The following is a 23,415-nucleotide window of genomic DNA, read 5'->3' on the forward strand; positions in this document are numbered from 1 at the left end:
GCCTGGGAAAATTCCGTTAGTCCCCACAATATTTACATTTTAGCTGGCCTCAAATTCCATTTCTGTTCATGGACACATGTCCAATGTTTTTACACGAAAAATTATGGGGAAGTTGTCTGAAATTCTTAAAAAGGCATTTTTGCAAGAAGTTAACTTTTGAGGCAGTATTTCTTTTTTAATTACAACTGCTAAGCAGCTAAAAGGAGGCCTTCATCACACACACACAAAGTATGTAAAAAAAGTATCATGGAAACTGCATTTTCTTCATAAAGGAGCAAACAGTATTTTCTTTGGTCAGGATTAATCTCTGAGGTAAAACGGTCAAGCAATTTAAGAATTCTTCATTTTCACTTCTTTCGCACATATTCCTACAGAAAGACGATGCGATTTTTTGTTTCTCCAGGTACGTGTGTTTGAATGTGCGCTGTGTGTGTGAGCTGGAGAGTATTCAGACCTAATTACAGGCCGAGGACAGACTATGTAAAGCAACGGAATAATTAAAACACTTACTCAACTGCTTTAGCTCTTTTGCTAAAATTTATTAGTGGGGGTAAGGTTCCAGCTGAGTAAATTAAATGTGCACTGTCTAGTCAATACTCTTCGCCAGAATTAAAACAGTATTTTCTATGCCTATGAATTTTCTACATAGGTATTTAATACCATAATTCAGGATACTACAGCTTGTGAGCTTCTTGCTGCCTCCTCTCTTGAAAAAGCTACTTGTCTTTCCCGTGATTTCGATACATTCAAAGACTACAAACTAATATTTTTTCACTGATGGAAAACACTTTTTATGAAGACAAAAATCTTAAGAAACATGCAATATATCACAAATATTAAAATGGTAGAAGAAAATGGTGTTCAAAGTTTTATGTTGCTAATAAACTTCTAAATTTAATTTACAGTCAGGAAACTGAAGTCACTGGGTAACTTCAAACTCTGGGAGAAGACGATGACGGCCTATTTATTGAAGCGTTTTTTTTTGTTTTTAGCCAATGATGCCACGGGTGGGTTTTCAGACTACTTGGTGAAGTGTCTGGTTTTTTATTATGTATTCTTCTCTCTTATTCATTCAGCTCAGTTAAAAATCACTTGAGCTACGTAATGGTTTGCTACAGTTCATTGGAGGTAAGCAAGATGCATTTAGTACAATGCTATATGATATATAACACCACTTCCTTGTCGATCTCAGTAGAGGGGGCGGAGCTAACACCACAAACAGAAAGGAGAGTCTGGCAGGGAATGAAGAAAGGGGAGGTACCTGTGGGCCAACCACACCGCCTGGCCCGGGGGGGCCCGTCTTGCCTTGGAACCCCTGAGGAGAGAGAGCACAATCCATAAAGCCACACGGACATGAAGCACGAATTAAAACCCTCTGAAACAACTGAACACCTCGCATGAAAACAAAGTCATCTTTTAGCTAACATACTTATTTTTAAATGGTCACATGCTATTATTTTCCTGCACTCTCTAAGATTCAAAAGTTCCCAACTTCATTATTTCACATGATAACCCAATGAGTACTGTCTATAAGCTTAAAACATAAACTAAGACAGTAGGATGAGACTGGAGTGAAATCACGCTCTTAGCCCTGATTGACAGAATCATACAACACAAATAACTGTGACCTAGCACTGCTCGGGGATGAAATGAATGACAATGTTTAGACATTGTCCAACAGTCCACTGCTTCTGGACACAGAGAAATGTGCACGCTATGATACTAAAGCACTTCTCCCTGCATTCCAACAATCTTATAAAATAAACATGATGTAAAGTTATGTTTATGAAAATAATATTTTGCATCATTAGTAATCATCTCAGCATTGTATCAGTGTTCTTTCTTAAAACCCCAAAGAATCCCTTACAAATATATCTTGCATATGCTGCAGTCATTAAAGTAAGATGCAATAGATGGCAGCTGCACGTGCTCCCTAATCAGGCCTTTGGGCATGTGTTCTGGTGTCGGTATTCCTCCAGACTCATGGGTTATTCATCCTGCATGTCTGCATGATGACTGGCAAGTTCCTCATGTGAGTTAGGTTATGTTTAACAGTTGCAGAAAGAGAGTCAAAATACCAAGAGCCAAACCTTTCCGAAGGGCTGAATTAAAACACGTGGTGTTTACAAAAGTTGTATTCACTGTAACATCAGACTAGAGATGGTAAAGTTAGAAAGCAAAGGAGAGAAATGGGTTTGTGTCACAACCTTCCAGACCCAGCAAAAATGTGACACTCAGTATGATCCGCTCTAGTGTGTGTTACGTGCCGCTGAGTCAGCTCCGACTCCGGGGGGCCCATGGATGAGCGTTGTCCACAGCGTCCTGTCCCCCGAGCCCCGCCTGGCTCCTGGAGACTGGCGCCTGTGGCTTCTTTCATGGAGTCCGTCCACCACATGCTCGGTCTCCCCTTTCCCTGCCGCCTCCTATTTTCCCAGCATTCCTGTCTTTTCCAAAGAACCCTGCCTTCCCGTGATGTGCCCAAGGAGGGCAGCTGCAGTTTTGTCATTTTTGCCTCCAGGGATGTTTTAGGCTTAATTTGCTCTGGGACCCACTTGTTCATCTCTCTGCAGAGCTCTCCTCCAACACCATATTTCAAAGTAATCTTTTCCCCCCTGTATCAGCCTTCTCCACCAGCCAGCTTCCCCAACCGTACACAGTAACTGCGAGGGCGTGGGTGGTCTTGGCCTTGGCCTCTAACGGCACACCTTTGCCCTCGCTGATCTTTCCCAACTCCTCCATCGCTGCCCTTCCGAGTCTCGGGCTTCTCTTGATCTCTGGGCTGCAGCCTCCATTTGCATTAATCACTGAACCAAGATACACAAAAATCCATAACAATTTCAATGTCTTCATTGCCTTTGTCACAGGATCGATGCAGGATTTGGCACTGTGTTTCCGAGACAGATTCGAGTTGTTTCAATATAATAGAAACTATTTCTAATAACTCCTGGTGGCCTTAAAAAGCTCTGGATTGTGAGACGTCAGATTGAATTCAAGGAGTTCTGACTGAGGACCAAATTCAAATATAAAGACAATCGTTTTTAGAATAAGGTCACATATACACAGCAAAGGTACAGCTGCTCTGGATTCTTGCGCAAAGCAATCTTTTTAATCCGAGTCAGCACACACACACACACACACAAAAATGTGAGAAGGAAAGGTTCCTGGCTATAAGGTTATTCACTAGTGCTCTTGAAAGTGGACTTGAAATCAGAAATAGAATTTTCCAGCAATAATTCTAGCCTTCATCTAGGAGAAACCACTCAAGGAGAACCTCTATCCTAGAATCATTAGTGAATATGCAGTTTTTCCTCTGTGTTTACATTTAAACACGTAACATTGTTACTTTGGATAGAAGCAGAGCTCTTATTTTAAACACAAAAGGGATTTTATAAGAGAAACTCTCTAGGCATCCCTTTCTTCGAAGACACTTGGGGAATATTCTAGAGCTATTCCCGTGAAGCTACACCCTTAGTTAAAAATGATTGACTGCGAGATTGAAGGGAGAAGGCCTTTGCAAATCCCAGGGCGGAATCTTCCTGGGAGAGTTTATTTTGTGCCCCGCGGGCAGCCTGCTTTCCAGGAAGAAAACCCAAACAGTTTTACTCCCCGGTCTCACTGCGTCGTTTTGGGGTGCATTTCGGAAATCCAAGACTTTGAGGTTCACAGTCCGACTGAAACTAAGAGGCTGTCACACCAAGAACTGTCGCTGTGTGAGCAAAGCAGGGGTCAGGCTGCTGCCAACAGGTCATTTCCCCTGCACAGAAAATCACCACGTTTCCAGATGTGTTATCGTGTCCGGCGGTGTGACTCCAGACAGACAGGTCCTGGTGCTCTCCGAATGCCCTAACATGCCTGGGGCCACACACTCAAAGGTCTTCTGTGCGTTGGGTTCCTTAAAAAACCCGGATGAAATTAATCGATGATCGGAACCAAAGTGCAATTCCAAGGAAACATGCTAATCTGCAATGACTTCTGGGTAGACTCACCCTCCACCGGGATGGCCAGGCCCGTGGTTTTGGGACAGTGGCAGATGCCCCAGCAAACCTGCCAGAACCCGTACACCAGAGCTGAGCTTCTGGTTCCCCCTCTGCCAGAACCATGTATCCATGTTACACTCCGTGATTGTAAAATACAATTCAGTTACACGCTCCCATTTACATTTTTCTACTCCAGGCAAGAGGATGCATTTGACATTGTTCCAGGCCAATTATAGCCTTGTGGTTTCAACATCAGAAAATATTTCACCCGTTCGTTCTGGGGACAAGAATGTATTATCAGCATGGCTTTAATGTGGTTCCTTTAGAGAGCGGGAGGGTGATGGGGTTCGTTGGAATGGACCTGTTAACAAAGACTCCCGGGGAAGGGTCAAGGTTGCCAGTCTTGTGGAGGTGTCCACAAGAAAACGGGTCTTCCCCGTCAGCTCATCCCAAGGGGCTGCTGTTGCCCACGATCAGATCAATGAACACCCCAGATCCTCAAGTATATTCATGCAGGTGTTTAGATACAAACCTGGGTCTATTTATGCGTTGTAAACATATATTTTAGTAACAGGTTCCATGGAATCAATGTCTCCATTGTCCTGAACCTGGTCCTGACCCTGAGCTGTTAACGATAAAGGAGCTTCCTGTACAAGGACGGGGTGCAAGAGATGGGAAGTTCCAGCAGGAGAGCGGGCTCACTTACCGTCTCTCCACGTTGCCCTGGGTGTCCCGGCAGGCCGTCCTTCCCGGGGGGGCCCTGCAGTCACAGAGACAGACTCCGCATGTCATGACTGTTTCTCGACTGGTTTTGTAGCCTCAATGTACTATGTGAAATAATTTTCTTATCATATTTTCATTAGATATCATCTTTGCGTGTTCTTCTGATTTTATGTATGGTAACATGTGTATATACCTCTGGAGTCTAATTCTATCTGAACCAAGACCAAGAGAAAATTGTACAACGCTACCTGAACTTTTTACATTTACATTTCACATTACATTTTTCATCAGTACTTATCCTCTTCAAAAAGAATACTCATATGTATTTGTTTCTATTTTTGCAAAAACATTAGTTCTTTGGTACTTGAAACATGAGTATCCCCTCTTTTGGGGGGATGGGCTCCTAATTCAATCCATCAAGACCTGGATGGGAGACCAGGGCAGTGTGCCGTGGTGGTGGCCTGAGCTTCTAACTGAGAACAAGGACACGAAATACAAACTCTATGAACAACGACACTTTCCCTCTCAATGGCTTCAAGTAAAGGCAACAAGGTCCTGGCTAGGCTCGATTTTAGAGAGCACCGGGACCGACCTTTCCCAGGGGGTTTTCTCAAATCCCCTCGGAAGCTTAATGTTTATGAAGCACCGGAGAGCCAATCTACTATGCTATCGCTTTCTTACAGGGCGCCGCCTTTGTCATGGCTGGAGAAATAAATGAAGCAATTAACTAAGTACTTAAAGGAGGCAACTCTGTGAGGTTCCTATATTTTAGACACTTAGTAGAAATAGATGGCTTCTTTAGACTGCATTATGAATTATTCATCCTACTCAGAAACCATTAGAAGTATCAAGTTTACATTTCAAACTGTGTTTAATAGATATAGGCAGAAAGAGCCTCGGCCTTTTTCTTCTGGGTAAATGGAGAAAAATGACCCTTTGAATAATGGCATTTTCATGATAACAAATATACTTTTCATGATATGTTAATTATTTGGATAGCCCTCTTTATTTGTTTAAACAAATACATAAATCTATCTTCCATTTTTAAATATTAAGTAGGAATAAAGGGTCTGGCTTGAAATAAGCTCCTTTTCCCAGCTGGGGACCGCGGCTGGAGGGAGACGCTCTCCCTTGGCTACGGCACCTCAGCGGGAAGTCCTCCTGACCTCCCCCTGGGCCAGGCTGCTCCTCGGCCTCCTCTGTCTCAGGAAACTGGCTGCGGTGCATTCCCAGTCCTGACCGCAGGCCGTTAGCAGGGTATTTCACACGCCCGCAGCTGGCTCACGTTTTCCGGGGCCAGCTCAGTGCTTCCGACGCCCCCTCCCCAAAAGACCAGAACTGGACCAAGGCCCCCAAAACATTCTTGGGGGTCATTCAACCATTTCTTCTTGCAAAAATGTATGTCACACAGCTATGCATGAGGCACGAGGGGTATAGTAACACAAGATGTAGCTCTGCCCTCGGTTTAAAGGTGAAGCAGAAATAGATAGTTAGTTCCTAGTGTTTCCTAGGAATTACTATGAAGTCCTGGATTTCATGTAGGTTCAGTATTTCAAAAGAGTAAATAAAAACAAATTTTGTTCTTCATCGATGTTTTGAGAGATTTATACACATATATGCATGTCACTGTGACTTCAGTTGGGGGCAGTGGTAAAAGTTTGAACTCGAAGCATAGAGGGTAACAGCTACAGATAATAAATATGCCTCCGGCTTTCTTTCTGCCATATGAAAGTGTGTTTTGCCATCAGCAGAAATCAGCTCCATATATCCTAACAATTAGAACAATAAAAGTTAAATAGCTCCATATATTTGCTGGGGTGAGAAGCGTGGATGACACTTTTATTGCAAAATAGCATCATGCTCGAAAAGAGCGGTCCTGGGTGTCCATGATGTCACCGGGGTGAAGGCGCCACGAGTATTAATGTCCTTCCTACGTATTCCGAGGACGCGGTGGGAACAGGCTCCACCAAGAATTCGCACCGTGGTCATTCTTCTTGATTTATGGATGTATTCCTGCTATAAAGTGGTTAATCCTAAATAACTATAATGGCCCCACGCTACTGTCCAATACATTAAAGCAGATTTACTACCAAATAATTTTACAGCATTCCTTTAAAAATAATATTAATCCTTTGGCTCATCAGCCGTGGCTGCCCCTCTGAGGAGGAGCTGGTGAGGGCTGACCCTCCTAATCTACGGGAAGAAGAGCCTGGTCCCATCCCTCCACCCAGACTTCCTCCTTCTGCATCAGAGAGGAAGCCATTTCTCTCCTAAACAGCATAGAGATGCACGCGCTGGAGAAATGATGAGTGCTTTTATTTCATGCTCTGATGTTTCCCTCGCCAGGGAAACAGAGGGAAAAGATCATTTTGTTTCTCGACGAGAGCAATGTTCCTTCACAGGGTCGCGTCTCCCCAGCGGGAGCGCACGCTAGTCGGGTGCGGGCACTCACACCTCTAAGACGCAGGCCAGCAGGCGTGCAAGGCTAATGGCTCAAAACCGGGCGACCGTGCACGCGAGAATGGACTGGAGAACGTCTGAGGAAAAATGGGTCAAGTAGCTTTCTGTGACAATAAAATTACATTGCACGGGGGAGCCGTTTCTTACCAATGTGTTCAAACACGAATGGTGCGATAGTGGTCAAGTTATACATATCACCGGTTTTTATGTTGCTAAACAATGGTCTATGCAAATGGCTTGAAAATACTGACGAGAAGAATCTTGTGTGCACCATTGTTCCGGAGCTGTCTTCACGTCCCCGCAGGTGGGACGCTGCATGGTCTGGTGTCACATTTTGAACAAAGCTGAGATAGTGGGTAACCAACACTGTATGCAGAGTGTATTAATACTATCCTACACTTAATATTAGTCATGCGTATTAACCCTTTTATAAGAGGTATATAGATAATAATCTACTCTTGATATGTTTGTAGTAATGGAGTGAAACGGCAGTGTTAAAATAATACCTTAAACATACTATCTAAAAATTATTGTGGAAAGAAATTACCTTAACAATTAATATTTAGGTATTTCCAAATAAATAATTTATTTTCTAAAGATGCGAGCTGAACTCACATTTAAAAGTCACCATGAAATAGAGGGTTATTTAAATTCCGTAAAAATTGGAAGACATATTTACTTATTTATAAATTATTTTCAACATGTTTAAAATGCAGTATAATCAGGTATAACATTTATTTAAACTTCTAACATCTTAATTTAGAGTCTTCTGAATTGCCCCTTCATGCAAGACTAGTACCGAATGCACCCAAGTCCTAGTGAAGCAAAATCTATGTTTTTATCAAGATACCAGCTTGATTCCTATGCCCATTGAAAACTAGACTAAACAGTGGTTAGCACATGTTAGCACTCGTAGAACTACCTGGAGAGTTCGTTACAGACTCCCTGGCCCCTCCCCTGGAGTTCCGAGGAGGTGAGTGAGGCAGGGACAGGACAGGAGGCGGCCTTTCTGTCACTTCTGATGCTCTGACCCAGGGACCACGCTTTGCGAGCAGCTGCCTGAGACAGCTGGCACTGGGGCCTGAGAGCCCGGGTCGCCCAAAGTCTCCTGTTAAAGTCCTAACCTTCCACCGTGACGCTCTTAGTCGGGTGGGGCCTTTGGAAGGTGCGTCCGTCAGGTGGGCGGAGCCCTCCCCGAGCAGGACTGGGGACTCACAGGAGAGGTTCCAGGGAGTGCCCTCGCCCCTCCCACCAGGTGAGCGCACGGGACCGCTGCGACCCAAAAGGGGGCCCTCGCCGGACCACGGACGCTGGCACCCTGATCTCGGACCCCGGAGCGGAGAGAATACGTGTCTGTGGTCCAGAAGCCACCCACCCGTCCGCGGGTTTCGGTTGCAGGAGCCCGAGCAGACCAAGAGGGCCGGACTGACTCGCACTCTCGGAAGTGAACCGGACAGCTGCCCCAACAGCAGAGCGCGTCCTGCACGCCCATGACCGTTTGAGTATAACAATGGAAGATTTCAGATAATTTTGTGAAGGTATTGATGAAGCTATTCAAAAGAAGGATGCTTTAACCAAATTTCGTAAAAGAGGTGTGATTCAGGAAGGGTGATCATCCCATATTCTAAGGACAATGCATTATAAAGGCAAAATCATCAGGACAAATAAATAAATCTTAATGTGATATAAATTATATCAGAATGTAGGTGTTTAGAAAGCGATATTTTGAAGGACACATTGGAGGTGACAATTTTTTATGCCACCAACAATGTCTGTTGCAGTTAGAGAGCAGTGGAGAGAATTATATTTTCTGGAATTTGACATACTTTGAAAGACCATTTCATACGACATAATTTCATTATATATGGAAATACTCGATCAACATCATAAATTGAAAATATCTATAGTTTTTGACATTATTAACTACAATTTTGTTTTTCTGTCAATTGTTATCAATATTTGTAACTAACCAGGTTTTAAGTTATGACTCTCAAAAGTCTCAAAACACCTTTCAGTGAAGACAGAGAACAACTTTCGCACTTACAGGAGGGCCTTTGGGTCCCGGGAATCCGACTGGGCCCTGCGGTCCTTGAGGGCCCTGGAAACAGAAAGGGGGTGAAATGTAAGAAGGTGCTTTTCTAGACACGTCTGGATGCTCTGCAGCATATTTCTGCAGATAAGACACAGCAAAGCATGCGGCTTCCTCACCCTAACGGCAACACTAAGGCAACACGGCAAGGAAATCCGTGCTCATCGGAGAGCGAAGCCGATGCCCTCCCGCCCTCTGCGGTGCTCCAACCCGCACAGCGCCCCGATGGCCTTAACTTCATGCGGGACGTATTTAGAGCTCATGTGAAAAGTAAGGCACCGATGTGTAACAAAGTTCCACAGATTCTCTCCTTTTAACGTTGGCTAGGAACATCCGGGAAGGAGGATATTTCTACTCCAAAGCCCTCCACAAGGAAACTTATTTTTACAATGGACTTTAAAAGTATTCAAATTCTAGCCAGACAAAACTGAAAGGAAAAATAATTGATTGCCTCAAAAAGACCATAGAAGATGCCTTTAACTAATTTTTATACTTAAATATTATATATTTCTTTTTGAGGATGTATCTTGTTTTACTCTGGTATAAGCTTCTTTTGTAGAGAGTTGAAAAGAATTTTATTGTATAATTCTCACTGACATTTAATCCAAATATATAATTATAGTATGATTCTTGATGTTTAACTATATTATTCAACACTCATATTTACACATCTTTAAAATGCATCAAGTAGACCTAGTTACTGTACTGGAGGCTGCAAAGGGATGGTAAAACATAACCCTTTATATATTTCTAATAGGAATATAATGGTTCTAAAAGGAATATGTATAAAATGGAAGACAATATGAATGTCTGAAGTAATACAATTAGGGTAGGATATACGTATGTTTAACTCAGAAATAGAGTTTACTAACATTGATCTTTCATAGGATTTACCTTTTTCAGGGTTTGTCAATTTAGCCTTCCCAGATGACATTTCTTTTTTTTTAAGATTTTATTTATTTCATTTTTAGAGAGGGAAGGGAGGGAGAAAGAGAGAGAGAGAGAAACATCAGTGTGCAGTTGCTGGGGGTCATGGCCTGCAACCCAGGCATGTAACCTGACTGGGAATCGAACCTGCGACACTTTGGTTCGCAGCCTGAGCTCAATCCACTGAGCTACACCAGCCAGGGCTCCAAGATGACATTTCATTACCAGTCATAAGCCAGTGCTAAATCAGAAATCAGTGCAAATTATTGCTCTTATCAGCATCTTATTTTAAAATGAAAAGAAACGTCCAAGTTGGATATGTTATTCAAAAAACAGACACCGCATGCAATGACCACCTAAAACCGGGTAGATTTTTAGAACTTAAACATTTTGATACTCTTATTCATGTGTGAAATTAGCCTTCTTAAATATCTATCATGATAACCTAAGAAAATTTTAAACAAAAATTAATTTTAAATACATATTTTTTTTTAAAGTAATCATTTTGGGTTATGGAGCAAGGTCTACTTTCCTCATTTCTTAAACTGTTATTTCTTTGCTTTCGAAATTTTTGCTGCTTTTCAAATAAAGTTTTATTTTGTTTTTAAATACCTTTAAGGAAGAAAAGTTTTTAAAAATCACTTCCTCATCAGAAATAAAGATGGTTAAGTGGATCTTTCTTTACAAAACCCCAAAAAGAAAAAAAAAAGGGTTTGACAGGTTGAATTAATCAAAATAGTTTCCAGGTAAAGCAGAAAATACATAAAAACTCTATAAAGATAGTGCTGACACTCAATCAGGGCTGCCAGATAAAATACCCAGTGTCTGATGAAATTTGAATTTTGGATAAATAATGAATAGTTTTAAATGCCCCAACTATCGCAAGGAGCATAATTATGTCACAAATAGTCACTGTTCATGTAACATTCAACTTTAATTGGGTGTCTCAGTTCTTTGATTTTGATTTTGGTTTGTTTCGTTTTTGCTAAATCTGGCGATCTCGGACACCACTAACACGGTGCTGACTAAATCTTTAGTGACAGGCCGCTCTGAGCTGCAAATCACTGAGTGTGAGTGATCATATTTAACTTATGGGCTACCCTGTATTTTTGTGATAGTGCTTATATCGTCCTTCAACTGTGTGCCTGACGTATAACTACATAGTTCATAATAAACATTCTTTGCAGAAAATGAGGATACGTGAGGGAGAAAATGTCCCATCAACGATGGAGACCACAGGCAATTCTTTCTGGATATTGAAAACATGTATAAATGTTTCTTGAAAATTGTTTCCAGCTTACTTGAAAAAAATTGGGAGTGATCAATCTCTACTTTTATCCTCAAAATGTACTGTTCTTGTGTTTTGAGCTTTTTACAATCACAGGTAATCATACTGTTGGGTCACCCAGTTGTGCTCCAAAGTAAAATTGTAAAAACATACGGCTGATCGTGCAATTCTGACATGCACAAGCAACACGTGTAAAGAAAAAAGTGTGTGCTTTAAAGACAGAACTCCTAAAGGTGCTAAAATTGTTTAAACACTTCTATTCCATTTAGTGATTAGGTCCTGTTAAGTAATTTAACTGTTACCTTTCTAAGATGACTTAGCCCATTAAATATTTCTAATGCTTGTATTATTTATGAACTAAAAATATACAGGATGGACTTAATTTGAGAATAGTTCATCAAGGGTGAGAAACATTTAATAGGAAGGTTAATGTAGTTGAATGTGAACCAAAGCGGGAAATGACCCTAACTACTTCCTCTCAAGTCTCATCTACTGATATTTCTGTCACAGACACAAACTTCAGTCCAAAGAAATTACTTACCAGTTTGAAGTTATACATTATAGGATGTTTCCATTTTTCTTTTTGTAAAACATCCATTATAAATTTCAAAAAATGATACTAAATATATTTTATAACTGTATAATACTAAAAATATAGAACATTAAGAAATGAGTTTAATTTCATGGACAGGGATAGTTTAATATCCAAAATTCTTTCAAGAAGATAGCTTTTAAAAACCTGGCTACCAAAATGCTGTATTTTGCCAAAAAAATATAAAAGGCATGCTTACTCATGTGTATTTAGCTTTATTTTACATCAATTGGAAATCAATTTACTAAGTAGTTTTTCTATTTCCTGGAATAGATGTTTTATCTCGATTTGCATGCGTATTGATCGTGATTTAATGGTCGCTGGAAGCGTTGCATTTCACCATCATAACCCCACTGGCCAACTCCACGGGCAAAATGAGTATCCACGTGGAAGGGAAGGAAAGTGAAAGCGGCACAGGTGTTGCACACCTATTTAAAAGAATAAAAACTACTCTGGCTAGAGTTTAAGAGTGACACTGTGGGCCTGTTGTGCACACACTATTTTATTTTTGTAACAAGATCAGTAGCCCATCGCTGACGAAGCTTTCTTTTAGAGGAGTAAAGGAAAGAACAGGAATTTTAAAACTCGCACTAGAGTTTGTGGAGGACTCTGTATACAAGTCCCAGACACAAGTTTCTTTTCCCAGAAATGCTCCTATTTATTCTGCACGATGCGACTGTATCACACTTACTCTCTCGCCGGGGGGTCCAGGGGGGCCGTCACCTCCTGCCGTGCCCTGCCGATAACACAAAGGAAAAAAGGGACAAGGAGTCAGTTTGGATGCCTTCTGGCAGCACCCTCTCTGGATGAGGAACTTGCGGGGAGGCCCAGGTACACCAAGCGCGGACCATACCTTTGCGCCGGGTTTCCCCGTGGGGCCTCGGGCACCTCTTGAACCTCGAGGACCCTGCAGAGAGGAAAGCGGAAGACGACACTGTCCCAGGGCCAAGCAAATCCCAAGGCACAATTATCTTGAAAAATGACATGCGAAATGAAAATCGCGGTTTAAACCCAAAGCACCCACCGTGGGACCACGCTGACCGCGAGGGCCTGGTTTGCCGGCCACGCCCTGCCAAAGAAAGTTGAAACGGGGTCAGTGAGTAGCGGAGCTCCGGACACCACCGGTGCGCGCAGACCGGCCCTCTCGCGAGGACCCGCTGCCCGCCGGTCCAGAGAAAGATACTCATCACCATACCCGTGCGCCTTTCTCTCCATTGGCACCGGGAAATCCGGGGAATCCAGTGGAACCCTAGACCAAGGAAATGACAAACAATTACCGTGGTCACTGACATTTTTAACCACACGCTGGAGGTCTTTTGCAAGACAGTGATTCACGCACGCTGATGATGTTGAAATGAAAAATACAATTTTAATGTACCACACAAACCCCACTCATGCAGTTAAAAAGGGACTTACAGGGACATCTGAAATCCTGGGAGCTTTGGAAGCATGAATTAATAAAATGCATTTTAGTTTATGTTCAGTAACATAATTAATCAAATACATCATTTCTCATATTAGAAAGTAGCGATTACAGGGCATTTTATATCCGATACATTTTTGACTTATGCTTCTTCATTCTAAAGAATTCTATTTTTTCAAGCACGAAAAATCAAATATTAAAATAAGACTTTTATAAGATATTTTTCCTGACTTAAAGTTCTAGTATTAGTAAACATGTCACTTTTCCATACAGTGATTTTATGCCTTTAGAACCGGATCAAATGATAAACACTGGAAATCTCCCTGCACCCTTTCTGTTTGATGCCCGAATGGGGTAAGAGCTAGCTGAGACTCAAAGCCGGGCAATCGGCATTAAAATCCTGTTTGGGGAATTCCAAAGACATAAATTCAAGACATCGCTGTCATGCATGCACCTAAATAAGTTGGGTGTATTACGTATTCCCCTTGAACATCGTTCTTCTGCGAAATGAGGGCTGCCACCCGCATCTTACAGGTCCCGCGAAATTTATGGGAGAGTGGAATAAAGGAAGGCAAGGTATAAAAATGACAGTGACGGCAATAAATAATGGCTACTTAAAGCTGTAATAGGCACAGTAAAAGCATTACGTCACCTCATCCACGAACCGCCATGTTTTACAGATGAAACACACAAAACTGATTTTCATCTGCTCAGAGATGCCTTTGAACACGACTGTGATTGTTTGGCTCATTACTGCATCATACGATCGAGCAGATGAGGGTTCAAATCCTTGCTCCTCGACTTGCTAATTATGGGACGCTGGGAAGGGGGAACGGGGAGCTTCCAAACACTCACTCTCCCCACGGAGACCATTGCATGAATTAAATTCAGTAACGTGTAAAATGTCTCTCAAAGAGTACAGACATCCACACCTTACTCTCTTCCCCGTGCATTAAAGGAAATACAACAAAGCCTTCTTTGACTTGAATACATTGTTTGGCTTTTTTTCTTTTTTAAATATCCCTCATTTGGATTGAATTGCCCTTAACGTAATGTTTCTCCAAGTGATAAATGGCTTCTCTGGGTCAGAGAAATCTGGAGTGATGGCTAAAAACATGGACTGCCCAGTCCCACTGCAGACCTCCTGAGACCAGCTCTCCAGTGGAAGGACCCAGAAATCGGCATCATTAACACGTTCTCCAGGTCCCATGCATGGGGTGGATGCTGTCTAGCCATTCCCATGTCCTCCACGAGTCGGGAAAGGTGTGTGTGCGGCGGCTGGGCAAAACAATGACCCGAAATGCACTGCTCTCGTCTCGTTATAACCCATTTCCCAATGTGTCAAATTTATGCCTGGAGAGATAACTGCGTTCGACCTGGGACAATTGTTAGGACATGTAATAGTCACATAATGGGGGAAAATGTCTCAAATTACAATTTGGAAGGGCTTTCAAAGCCTTTTCTCCTTCTCTACAGAGAATCAGATAGTTATATCTGGTAGAGTATTACTTTGTGACTATCCTAGGAATTTGATAAGTGAGTATAATCAAATATGAAAATAATTTACTTCTATCACATTTTATTGGGGAACAAATATTCATTTCTGTCCTGAATAGAATAGATAAGCAACACATTTAGAGAGGCTCCATTAAAAGAAATGGCTCTTATGCATCGATGTTATTTTTTTAAACGTAGTTTCTTATATGGTTTCTCCTCTAAGAAATGTATGGGAAAGAGACAGAAATGTCCAATCTACCAACTACATAGTTTGTCACCCATGGGTTTATCCCTTTTTTCTCACGTAAGGAATTATCACCCAAATACACAATTTCCATGGAAAGGCTTTTATTTTTTTCCTTTGTTTTTATTTTTATCATTGACGCTCTTACAGAGGAATGTTCCTCTTCTTCCCCGTACCCCTGTGCCCACCTCCAAAGGCCAGTGGCAAAGTAGGCTCCATTGGTATGAAAATATAAACATTATTTTAATGCTGATTTAAATGTAAAGGGATCTTGTCTTAAGATAGATTCACTCATTGAAATAGCTGTCATTTTGGAGTACACAGGGTGATGCATCTTTTAAATACCCAGTGACATTTTGCTAGGGATATACTGGGTAGGTTTATGCGGTCTAGTGACAGTCTGTAAAGTGCTTGAAGATCAGCAGCCACATTTTGCTTTCAGTACAAAAAATATTTAAATCTATTTAAAATTCACTGGCTTCCTCATAGAAAAAATGTGAGGTTATTTGATCTTTGATGTGTCAATCATTTTTTTTTGTTTTAGAACATAAATGGTTTCTGAGCGTAGAAAAAATTTCATGAAGAAGAGTCATATAAAAAATAAAGAGCAAACTATATCAGACACTTAAGTGAAAGGGTAAAGGAAAATGTTTGATTCTGCTGGAAGAAACACTTCTCTCTAGTCACTCTGATGCGTTTAGTTAATAATAATAAAACCCCAAGCTCAGGAATATTGAACAGAGAACTGACATATGAAAAACAGCAGAAGATAACATCAAATAAACTCATCAAAGAAAACTGCGCTTATTCAAATAATGTGACAGTTCCCCTTTTTTCAATCAAAGCGCCATCAGATTGCAGTGCACCTTAGAAGTCAGATCAAGAATTCAGCAAGTAATCTCAGGAGAGTTTAAAGTCCAGGGCTGTGAAGGAGATGTCTTCTCTTACTCAAAATACCCGTGAAAATGCTTGACATCCAAAAAGAAGAGAACTGGGGGACAGGACAGTGGACTAGGAATAATATTTCACAGGTAAAAGTTATGAATCAGCATTTTAAATGTAGCCAGAAATAGTAAACGATGCTATTATTTTTAAATCATAGATGAAATGACTCTTATTTGCAAGGGCTGAAAGTATTTATGTTTTCCTCTTCCTATAGAGGAAGTATGTCTTACAATATGTATTTCCTATATAATATGTATTTTCTAGAAAGTAATTTTTCTAGAAGAATGATAAGATGAAAACACATGGTAGGCTTAAAATAGTGTCATCACATGATGACTAGTGAACATAAGTGCCTGCATTACACATTTGTCAGGAGGAGGGACATTTTTCTCCCGCATTGATTATTTGTGAGCTTATTAATAATGAAATGTTTGGGGGTTATTATATAATTAGGATTTGTCCCCATCTACTGTATCTGTCAAGCCTAAATGTATCAAACAGGGAGAGATGACAGGTAGATACATACATACATAGGTACATAATCTCATGTGTATATAACTACCTTAATATTAATATCTAAAAATATATATATAAATTCATTTAACTACTTTAATGTATCTAGTCAATGCATCAAGTGCAGCCTTAACAATATTTTATGATTAGCTTGAGAAAAATTAGTATAGCAGGGTAAACATGCATTTTTAAAAACATCAATTTTTATCCATTATGTATGCCTATTTCAAATAGTCAAATATATAGAATTTGAGTGGTGTAAGAGGTTGAACGGTGCCCCCTCTAAAAAAGTAAAGATATATGCAACATCCAAATCTCTGGAACCTGAGAAGGTTACCTTATTTGGTTCTTCATAGATATAAGTAAATTATGGATCTCCATCCTGGATTACCTAGGCAGTCCCTAAATCTAGTGACACATGCCTTTGTCAGGGACAGAAGAAGGGAAGAAACAGGCACAGAATACAAAAAAGGGGAGGGGGCTGTGAAGAAGAGGGCAGGAATTGCAAACAAAACACACCGACACAAGCCAAGGGAGGGGTTGGGGGGGTGGCATGCCTGGGGCCACCAGAAGCTGAAAGAGACAGGACAGATTGTCCCCCAGAGGTTTGGAGGGAGCCGGCCTTGTGACCACCTGGACTAGGCGTCTGGCCTCCGGACCGGGGAAGAGCACATTTCCATTGTGTTAAGTTACCCCCAACTTGTGGAGCTATGTCACGGCCGCCCCGGGAAACAAGTACTGTGGGAACGAGGACAGGTGCGAGAATCAAAGATGTAGAATAATTCTTTCTAAAAACAATCTCAAGTGGTTACGCAAACCCTGAGGGCACTAGAAATGGAATGAAAAGCTATTAGCCATCTCTTGCCACCCACTTTAACACTTCCAGATGTTCTCGCATGCTGCCCTGGAATATTCTATTTCAGTCCTCACGGAGCAGCCGACTGTGCCACCTTCTAGGACCTTCTCTCTTAAGAGACTCCGACCCCGACCCAGCCCGGCCCTCCGAGCTCCTGGCCACCCAGGCGCCCGTGCACCGTGCGGTCTTCTCTTGTGCAATTGCATTGTGAGATGCAGCATCGCCACGATTCATCCCAAGGGCGCCACCAAATGTTGACAAATAAACTCTAAACACGAAGCTACTTATTTTACCTTCGGACCTTGTCTTCCCGGGTATCCTGGCAATCCTGGAACGCCAAGTTTCCCCTGCAAGCAAAAGATAATAATGATAATAATAAATGCTAAGTTGTATTAAATGTAAATGATGATTGTAGTCTATTTTTTTTTTAGAACAAACACACATTTGTACGCTGGAAAGAAAGATCTGCATGTGTTTCCACGCTGTCATTCTGTTTCTTCCTCTGAATAGGAGAAGGGATGCTCTAGACTGGGGTGTCCAACCCCACGGCTCACGGGCCGTGTGCAGCCCAGGATGGCTATGCACGTGGCCCAGCACAAAACCGTAAATTGACTTACAACCTTAGTTTTCGCTCATCAGTTTTCACCAGTGTCGGTGTATGTAGTACCTGGCCCAAGACAGCCCTCCTTCCTCCAGTGTGGCCCACAGATGCCAAAAGGTTGGCCGTCCCTGCCGGGTTAGACGCATTTCTAATGTCCTGATGTTCACTAATGTCACCTCTGCTGTCCAGGGGCTGTGCCTTCTTTGGAGACAGGGGACCCTGAGCTTAAGGACAATGCTAGACGTCTTTGTAACATTTTAAGCATGAGTGAAGAAAACACCCAAGCTTTTTCAACATTAAATAGTACTAAAAGTTCATCGATGTAGTTAAAAGTACATTTAGATCGTATTCCAACTAAAGTTCATCTTGTTGATAAAATTATTTCAGTTCTCACGGTAACTATAAAGCCAGCATTCGTGAGTTACTTAACTTTTTCTCATTGAGTAAGTAAAAAGTTAATACGATACTAAGAAATTCTGACCTAATTTTGAGCAGTTGCTTCCTTTTTTCAAATATCTGGGTTCATGAATGCACACAATGTTAAGAGCTATAGCTAACTAATGACTTTTGTGGAGCGTTCACTCCTGCAGGTGGGCACTTGTATGTGTAACTATTTTGTTCCAGTGCAAGGAGATGGCATCTCCATCCACAAAATGCTAAAACAAATGATAAATTACAGCGAAGTCCAAAGGCATGTAACAAATACTAAGTGGTTTAAAATTCTATACTAACAAAATTGGGCCCCTGGAAAAGAATTAACTTAAAGAATTATAGAGAGGAAATCAAATTGAGATAAATGAATTGAATAATATATGTGGAATTTTACTGGGATTCATTTTCCTTAAGGTCTTATGAAAGCACACTTCAGAAAATAGTATTTATCAAAGTCTTAAACATTAGCAAGTGCATAGTACACTATATGTACATTTAAACAAAATTAAAATATAAACAAGTCCAAGTGACTATGTATAATGTTAAAAGACGAGCAGCACTTGGTGAACAAAAGTAAGTATTTCACCAGATGAAGCGATGGGAAAATTAGGAATATAGTTTATGATCTTGTCACGACAGATCAAACTAGAGCCGTCTGAGTCGAGCCCAACCTGCACAGGTACGTAACCTCCAGACGGAAACGAGGCAAACAACTCAGAAGCAGGTCTGTAACGACGCCCCCTTGGGTGCATGAAGCCACAACAGCCTGTTTTATGCCACTGAGTTCAAGGTTAATCAAATACTCTAATTATGATCACAAAGCTTTTGTGTTCTATGTTAAAAGTAAATTAGAATGCATACTTTTATTCATTTTAGGGTTGTCATAAAATCCAGACAGAAATTTCTGTTTGCATTTTCAGTACGGTGGTACGCCACTTCCAAAAAGGGAAACGGACAAATGAAATGTTAAAGATAAAAAGTGTGGGGTGCTGTGAGGCCTGCATGCTTCAGAGTAGTTTGTGGGGCCATTTCCATGGAACGGAGAGGGCAAAGGGGAGAGGGCGGGCCCAGGAGAGCCTTGAACTACTGGCCAGCCTGCAGCCAAGGGGAGGGGTCACAGGGCCTCGGGGACCTGTGCTCTGCTCTGGTCCTTTCCTTGCTCTGCCTGGACACAGTAACGTCAGTCATCACTGAAGGATCGCTCTGTGACAGGATTCATGGTGACGGGAGGAACTGTTGTGTGTTTATCCAGTTACCAGACCCCACAGAATCCTCCCATAACACATTTTCCTTTCTGGACAGCATCGTAAAGGGTGGAGATCAGGATTTTTTAAATTAGTCTGAATGTCCATATTTTATAGACTGAACTAGATGCTCATTATAGAAAATCTGGAGAACAGACATACATATAAAAAAGGAAATCATTTGAATCATACCAAGAGGTAATTATTATTTCCATTTTCCTGTAGTATACATAAGTAACAGTTACCACATGCCTTTCTAGTATTACTTCTTAATTCAACCTCAGCATAAATGATAAAATATTCATCAAAGCACCATATCATCAAATGCCCTATGAAGACATCATTTTAATGTTGCCTAATATTACACCTAAATATAAATGTAATGATTGCAAATATTTTTTGACATACTACATACAGCCCAGTGGCTCTTCAGCCAATGAATAGTAGAATTATCTTGCAATGTTTTAAAACAGAGATGCCTACATTAACCTCAGATTAAAAATAAACTCTCTTAAAGTTGGACCTAAACATCAGTATTTTTTAAAACACTCAGTGAAAATACGTTGGGTGGAAAAATAAGAAATCTGTATTTTGGTAACTGGGGCAAAGATACGCATTCTCCCCAAAACAAGTGGACTAACGTTCATTCCTTCTCTCACCCTCCCTCGATCGCACTCAGATGCTACACTCTCCTGCAAACGGAAGAGCCTTGTGAGCACCTGCTCTGCACAGCCTCGGAGAGCAGCCGGGAGGACAGAGCAAACAGGACCGAAAAGTCAGCCAAGCGAACCCGTCTCCTGATGCTGCCGCTGCCGCACAAGGACATTTTGGTCAACGACAAGCTGCATACACGACAGTGGTCCCCCGAGACTGTAACAGGGCCGACAGAGTCCTGTCCCCCAGTGACATCCCAGCTACCGTGTCATTGCAGTGCAACGTATGACTCGCGCGTGTGGGGTGATGATGATGCGAACCCACCTACTGCGCTGCCGGGCACACAAAGGTCAGCACGTACAAGCACGGGCAGTAGAGAAGGCGCAATAACGATAATAAATGACTATGTTGATTTATGCATTGACAGCATGACAGTTTTATCATCACTAGAAAGCACACTCTTTCCACTCACTGAAAAATAGTTTGGTGGAAACAGCATGGTGCATTACAGCAGCCACAGCCTCACGCACCTCGTGTCTACAGTGTCTCTCGATGGCATCCTTTCTCTCGTGCTTGACCGAACCCCCAGTTGTTTTGTGCAGCCACGTGCTGCACAGGCTTGGAGCCAAGGAGCAGGAGGCTGCAACAGCGTGTGCAGCCCGGGTGTGCAGTGGGCTGCGGCATCCAGGTGTGCCCACGACGTGCGCGCGGTGACATTTGCAAAGAACAAAGTCACCGAACAACACGTTCTCATTGTTAAGCAGCCCGCAACTGTCCATGCATATGCTTGACATTTAATAGGATCCTCTAGATTTTTGACACAGGTAATTAAAACCATGTCTAAATACCCGTGAAGAATTTCCTTGTAGAACATCTGGGAATCTGAGGCTGTTCACTGACCTTCTCTCCTGCTTGGCCAGAGGGACCAGGGTCTCCGGTGGGGCCCGCTCGACCCTTGGGGCCCTCGGGGCCGTCTTCTCCTCTGGGGCCCATTTGGCCAACTTCTCCCTGGAATGCAGAGTGACAGCATTGCTGTGACTGGAATATATTGGAGGTCGAATGGCAGGGATTATAGCCTATCAAAAAGTCATATTCTTCTACCCCTGGTCTATTGACTCCTGTCTTATTTAGGACAAGGAGGCTTAACAGTGTTGGCCTTCACCAGTCTTTCCAGCGATAAACAAACAAGGACCACAGTTTGCCATCTGATGGCCCACAGAAGCCCCTGCTGCTACGTAGTCTATGAAATCAATTTTAATGCATCTGTGGTGCAGAGAGAAAAAATAAGAATCAAGTTTAGAGAGTTAGGGGTGGCACCAGATGCCACCCCAAATTCTACCACTTTGGCATAAAGGTTATTTTGAGCTAAAGGCAACTGAGAAGCTCATACAGGCAACATGCAGATGACGTACCGCCTATATAATTTTTTAACGAATATCACCCCAATAAAGTTAATTTAAAAAATTCTCTGCCTGCCCCTGATGTGCCTAAAAACAGGACACAAGTTTGTAAAGGCGTCCTTCCTCCCCTTTCTACCAGAAAGGACAGAAATTAATCACTACGGACGAATACACTCTTATCAATCTGGAGTCCAAAGCAGACATTATTAGGGGTTTCGACAATAAGAAGTTTTACTAATCAGCCTTTATATACCAGTGGCTTCCCTCTTATGTGCCTTCCCACAGTTTTTCAGTCCTAGAAGCTCAAGGTCCTTTCCTGTGTCTTGTCGCTTCCCTAAAAATGTATCCTTCCTTTTCTACAATGCTTCCTGAGCCTGGGTTCCAAGCGCCCCGTTGAGTTACTGCCCACGGCCGAGCGCTCCCAGGTGCACACCGTGGCAGCAGGCAGCAAACTACTTTTTTACGGCCTCCGATTAATCTCTCTCTTGTCAGTCTGGCCGTGCAGGGCCCCAGCCAGAGAACCTAGCGCGACGCTGGGGAAAATCATTTCTCCTGCCTGGCAACAGCAACTTTGGAAATCACCGTGTGGAACACAAGAGAAATGCCCACATTTTGGGCTCTGGGCTTGTCTGCATCGGGTCCTGGGATGTGAAAAGTTGTCACTCCTCTCCTGGACACAGGCTTTATGTGAATTTTAGGGAAACAAAATGTTCCATAGATCCCTTCTTTTCCGTATTTATTAGGGACTATTTCGTTAGTTGTGAAATAAATCTTCCCAATAAAATGTTAGTTTACTTTCAGTGACTCACATTTTTGTTTTCTAGACACTCATTACCAGAAGGAGGAAAAAAAAAAAGGTGTTTTTAGTCAAAATTTAGAGCCACCATAGAGTAAAAATTCATAGAGGACAAATCTAAAAAGTTGCAGACATATTTCCAGGCAGCATAGCTCACTATATGTGAACAAATTTAGAACAAAACCATCACGTTATTTCTTTTAAGCAGTTTTGTCATTATTTTTGAAAATGTCTATAAAAATAGTGTCTAACATATCTATGTTGTGAGACATTTGGAAATTTGATATAAGATACAAAAGACAACCGCTGATAATTATATTATCTTTGCAAAAATTAAATCACTTAATTTTATACAAATATCAAGTGAGTAATGTTTCCTGTAATATTAATACAAACATTTTTATTTATCCTGTGCCTCAGCTTTCTATATTTAAATATAAGAAGACACACACACTCACACATACCACCGTAGACACTGGTGGAATTTTCTTTTCACTTACTCTGTCGCCTTTGAGACCCATGTCACCTTTGAACCCTGGAAATCCATCTTCACCCTAAAAAAAAAGTAAGTAATAAAACAGGTGATTAATCATTTGGTTTGACAAATCTAAAATATGGATATAAACATGAATACTGATGATTAGGGAAAATGGTTCTGAGAAACATGAATCCTAGTTGTGAAACTTCTTCCTCCCTTTTGTAATCTTATCCCCAGTATCCTTCCGTGTTTCCATGATTAATAAGGTCATTAAAT

General features: G+C 41.7%; 1 protein-coding gene across 3 annotated transcripts in view; it reads right to left on the minus strand.

Annotated features, from left to right (window-relative positions):
- The window catches only part of COL11A1 (collagen type XI alpha 1 chain), a 164,591-nt gene that overhangs the window by 63,756 nt on the left and 77,420 nt on the right, over window positions 1-23,415 (minus strand). For all 3 annotated transcript variants that reach the window (XM_028502638.2, XM_028502637.2, XM_036015040.1), the window contains 10 exons: window positions 23,162-23,215; window positions 21,366-21,473; window positions 17,828-17,881; window positions 13,252-13,305; window positions 13,081-13,125; window positions 12,910-12,963; window positions 12,748-12,792; window positions 9,205-9,258; window positions 4,684-4,737; window positions 1,262-1,315 (listed from right to left, as the gene is read on the minus strand). In XM_028502638.2, the coding sequence (XP_028358439.1) occupies window positions 1,262-1,315; window positions 4,684-4,737; window positions 9,205-9,258; window positions 12,748-12,792; window positions 12,910-12,963; window positions 13,081-13,125; window positions 13,252-13,305; window positions 17,828-17,881; window positions 21,366-21,473; window positions 23,162-23,215 (576 nt within the window). The remainder of the gene's footprint in view (window positions 1-1,261; window positions 1,316-4,683; window positions 4,738-9,204; window positions 9,259-12,747; window positions 12,793-12,909; window positions 12,964-13,080; window positions 13,126-13,251; window positions 13,306-17,827; window positions 17,882-21,365; window positions 21,474-23,161; window positions 23,216-23,415) is intronic.

The sequence above is a fragment of the Phyllostomus discolor genome, chromosome 14 (assembly GCF_004126475.2).
Source record: "Phyllostomus discolor isolate MPI-MPIP mPhyDis1 chromosome 14, mPhyDis1.pri.v3, whole genome shotgun sequence".
Lineage (NCBI taxonomy): Eukaryota > Metazoa > Chordata > Mammalia > Chiroptera > Phyllostomidae > Phyllostomus > Phyllostomus discolor.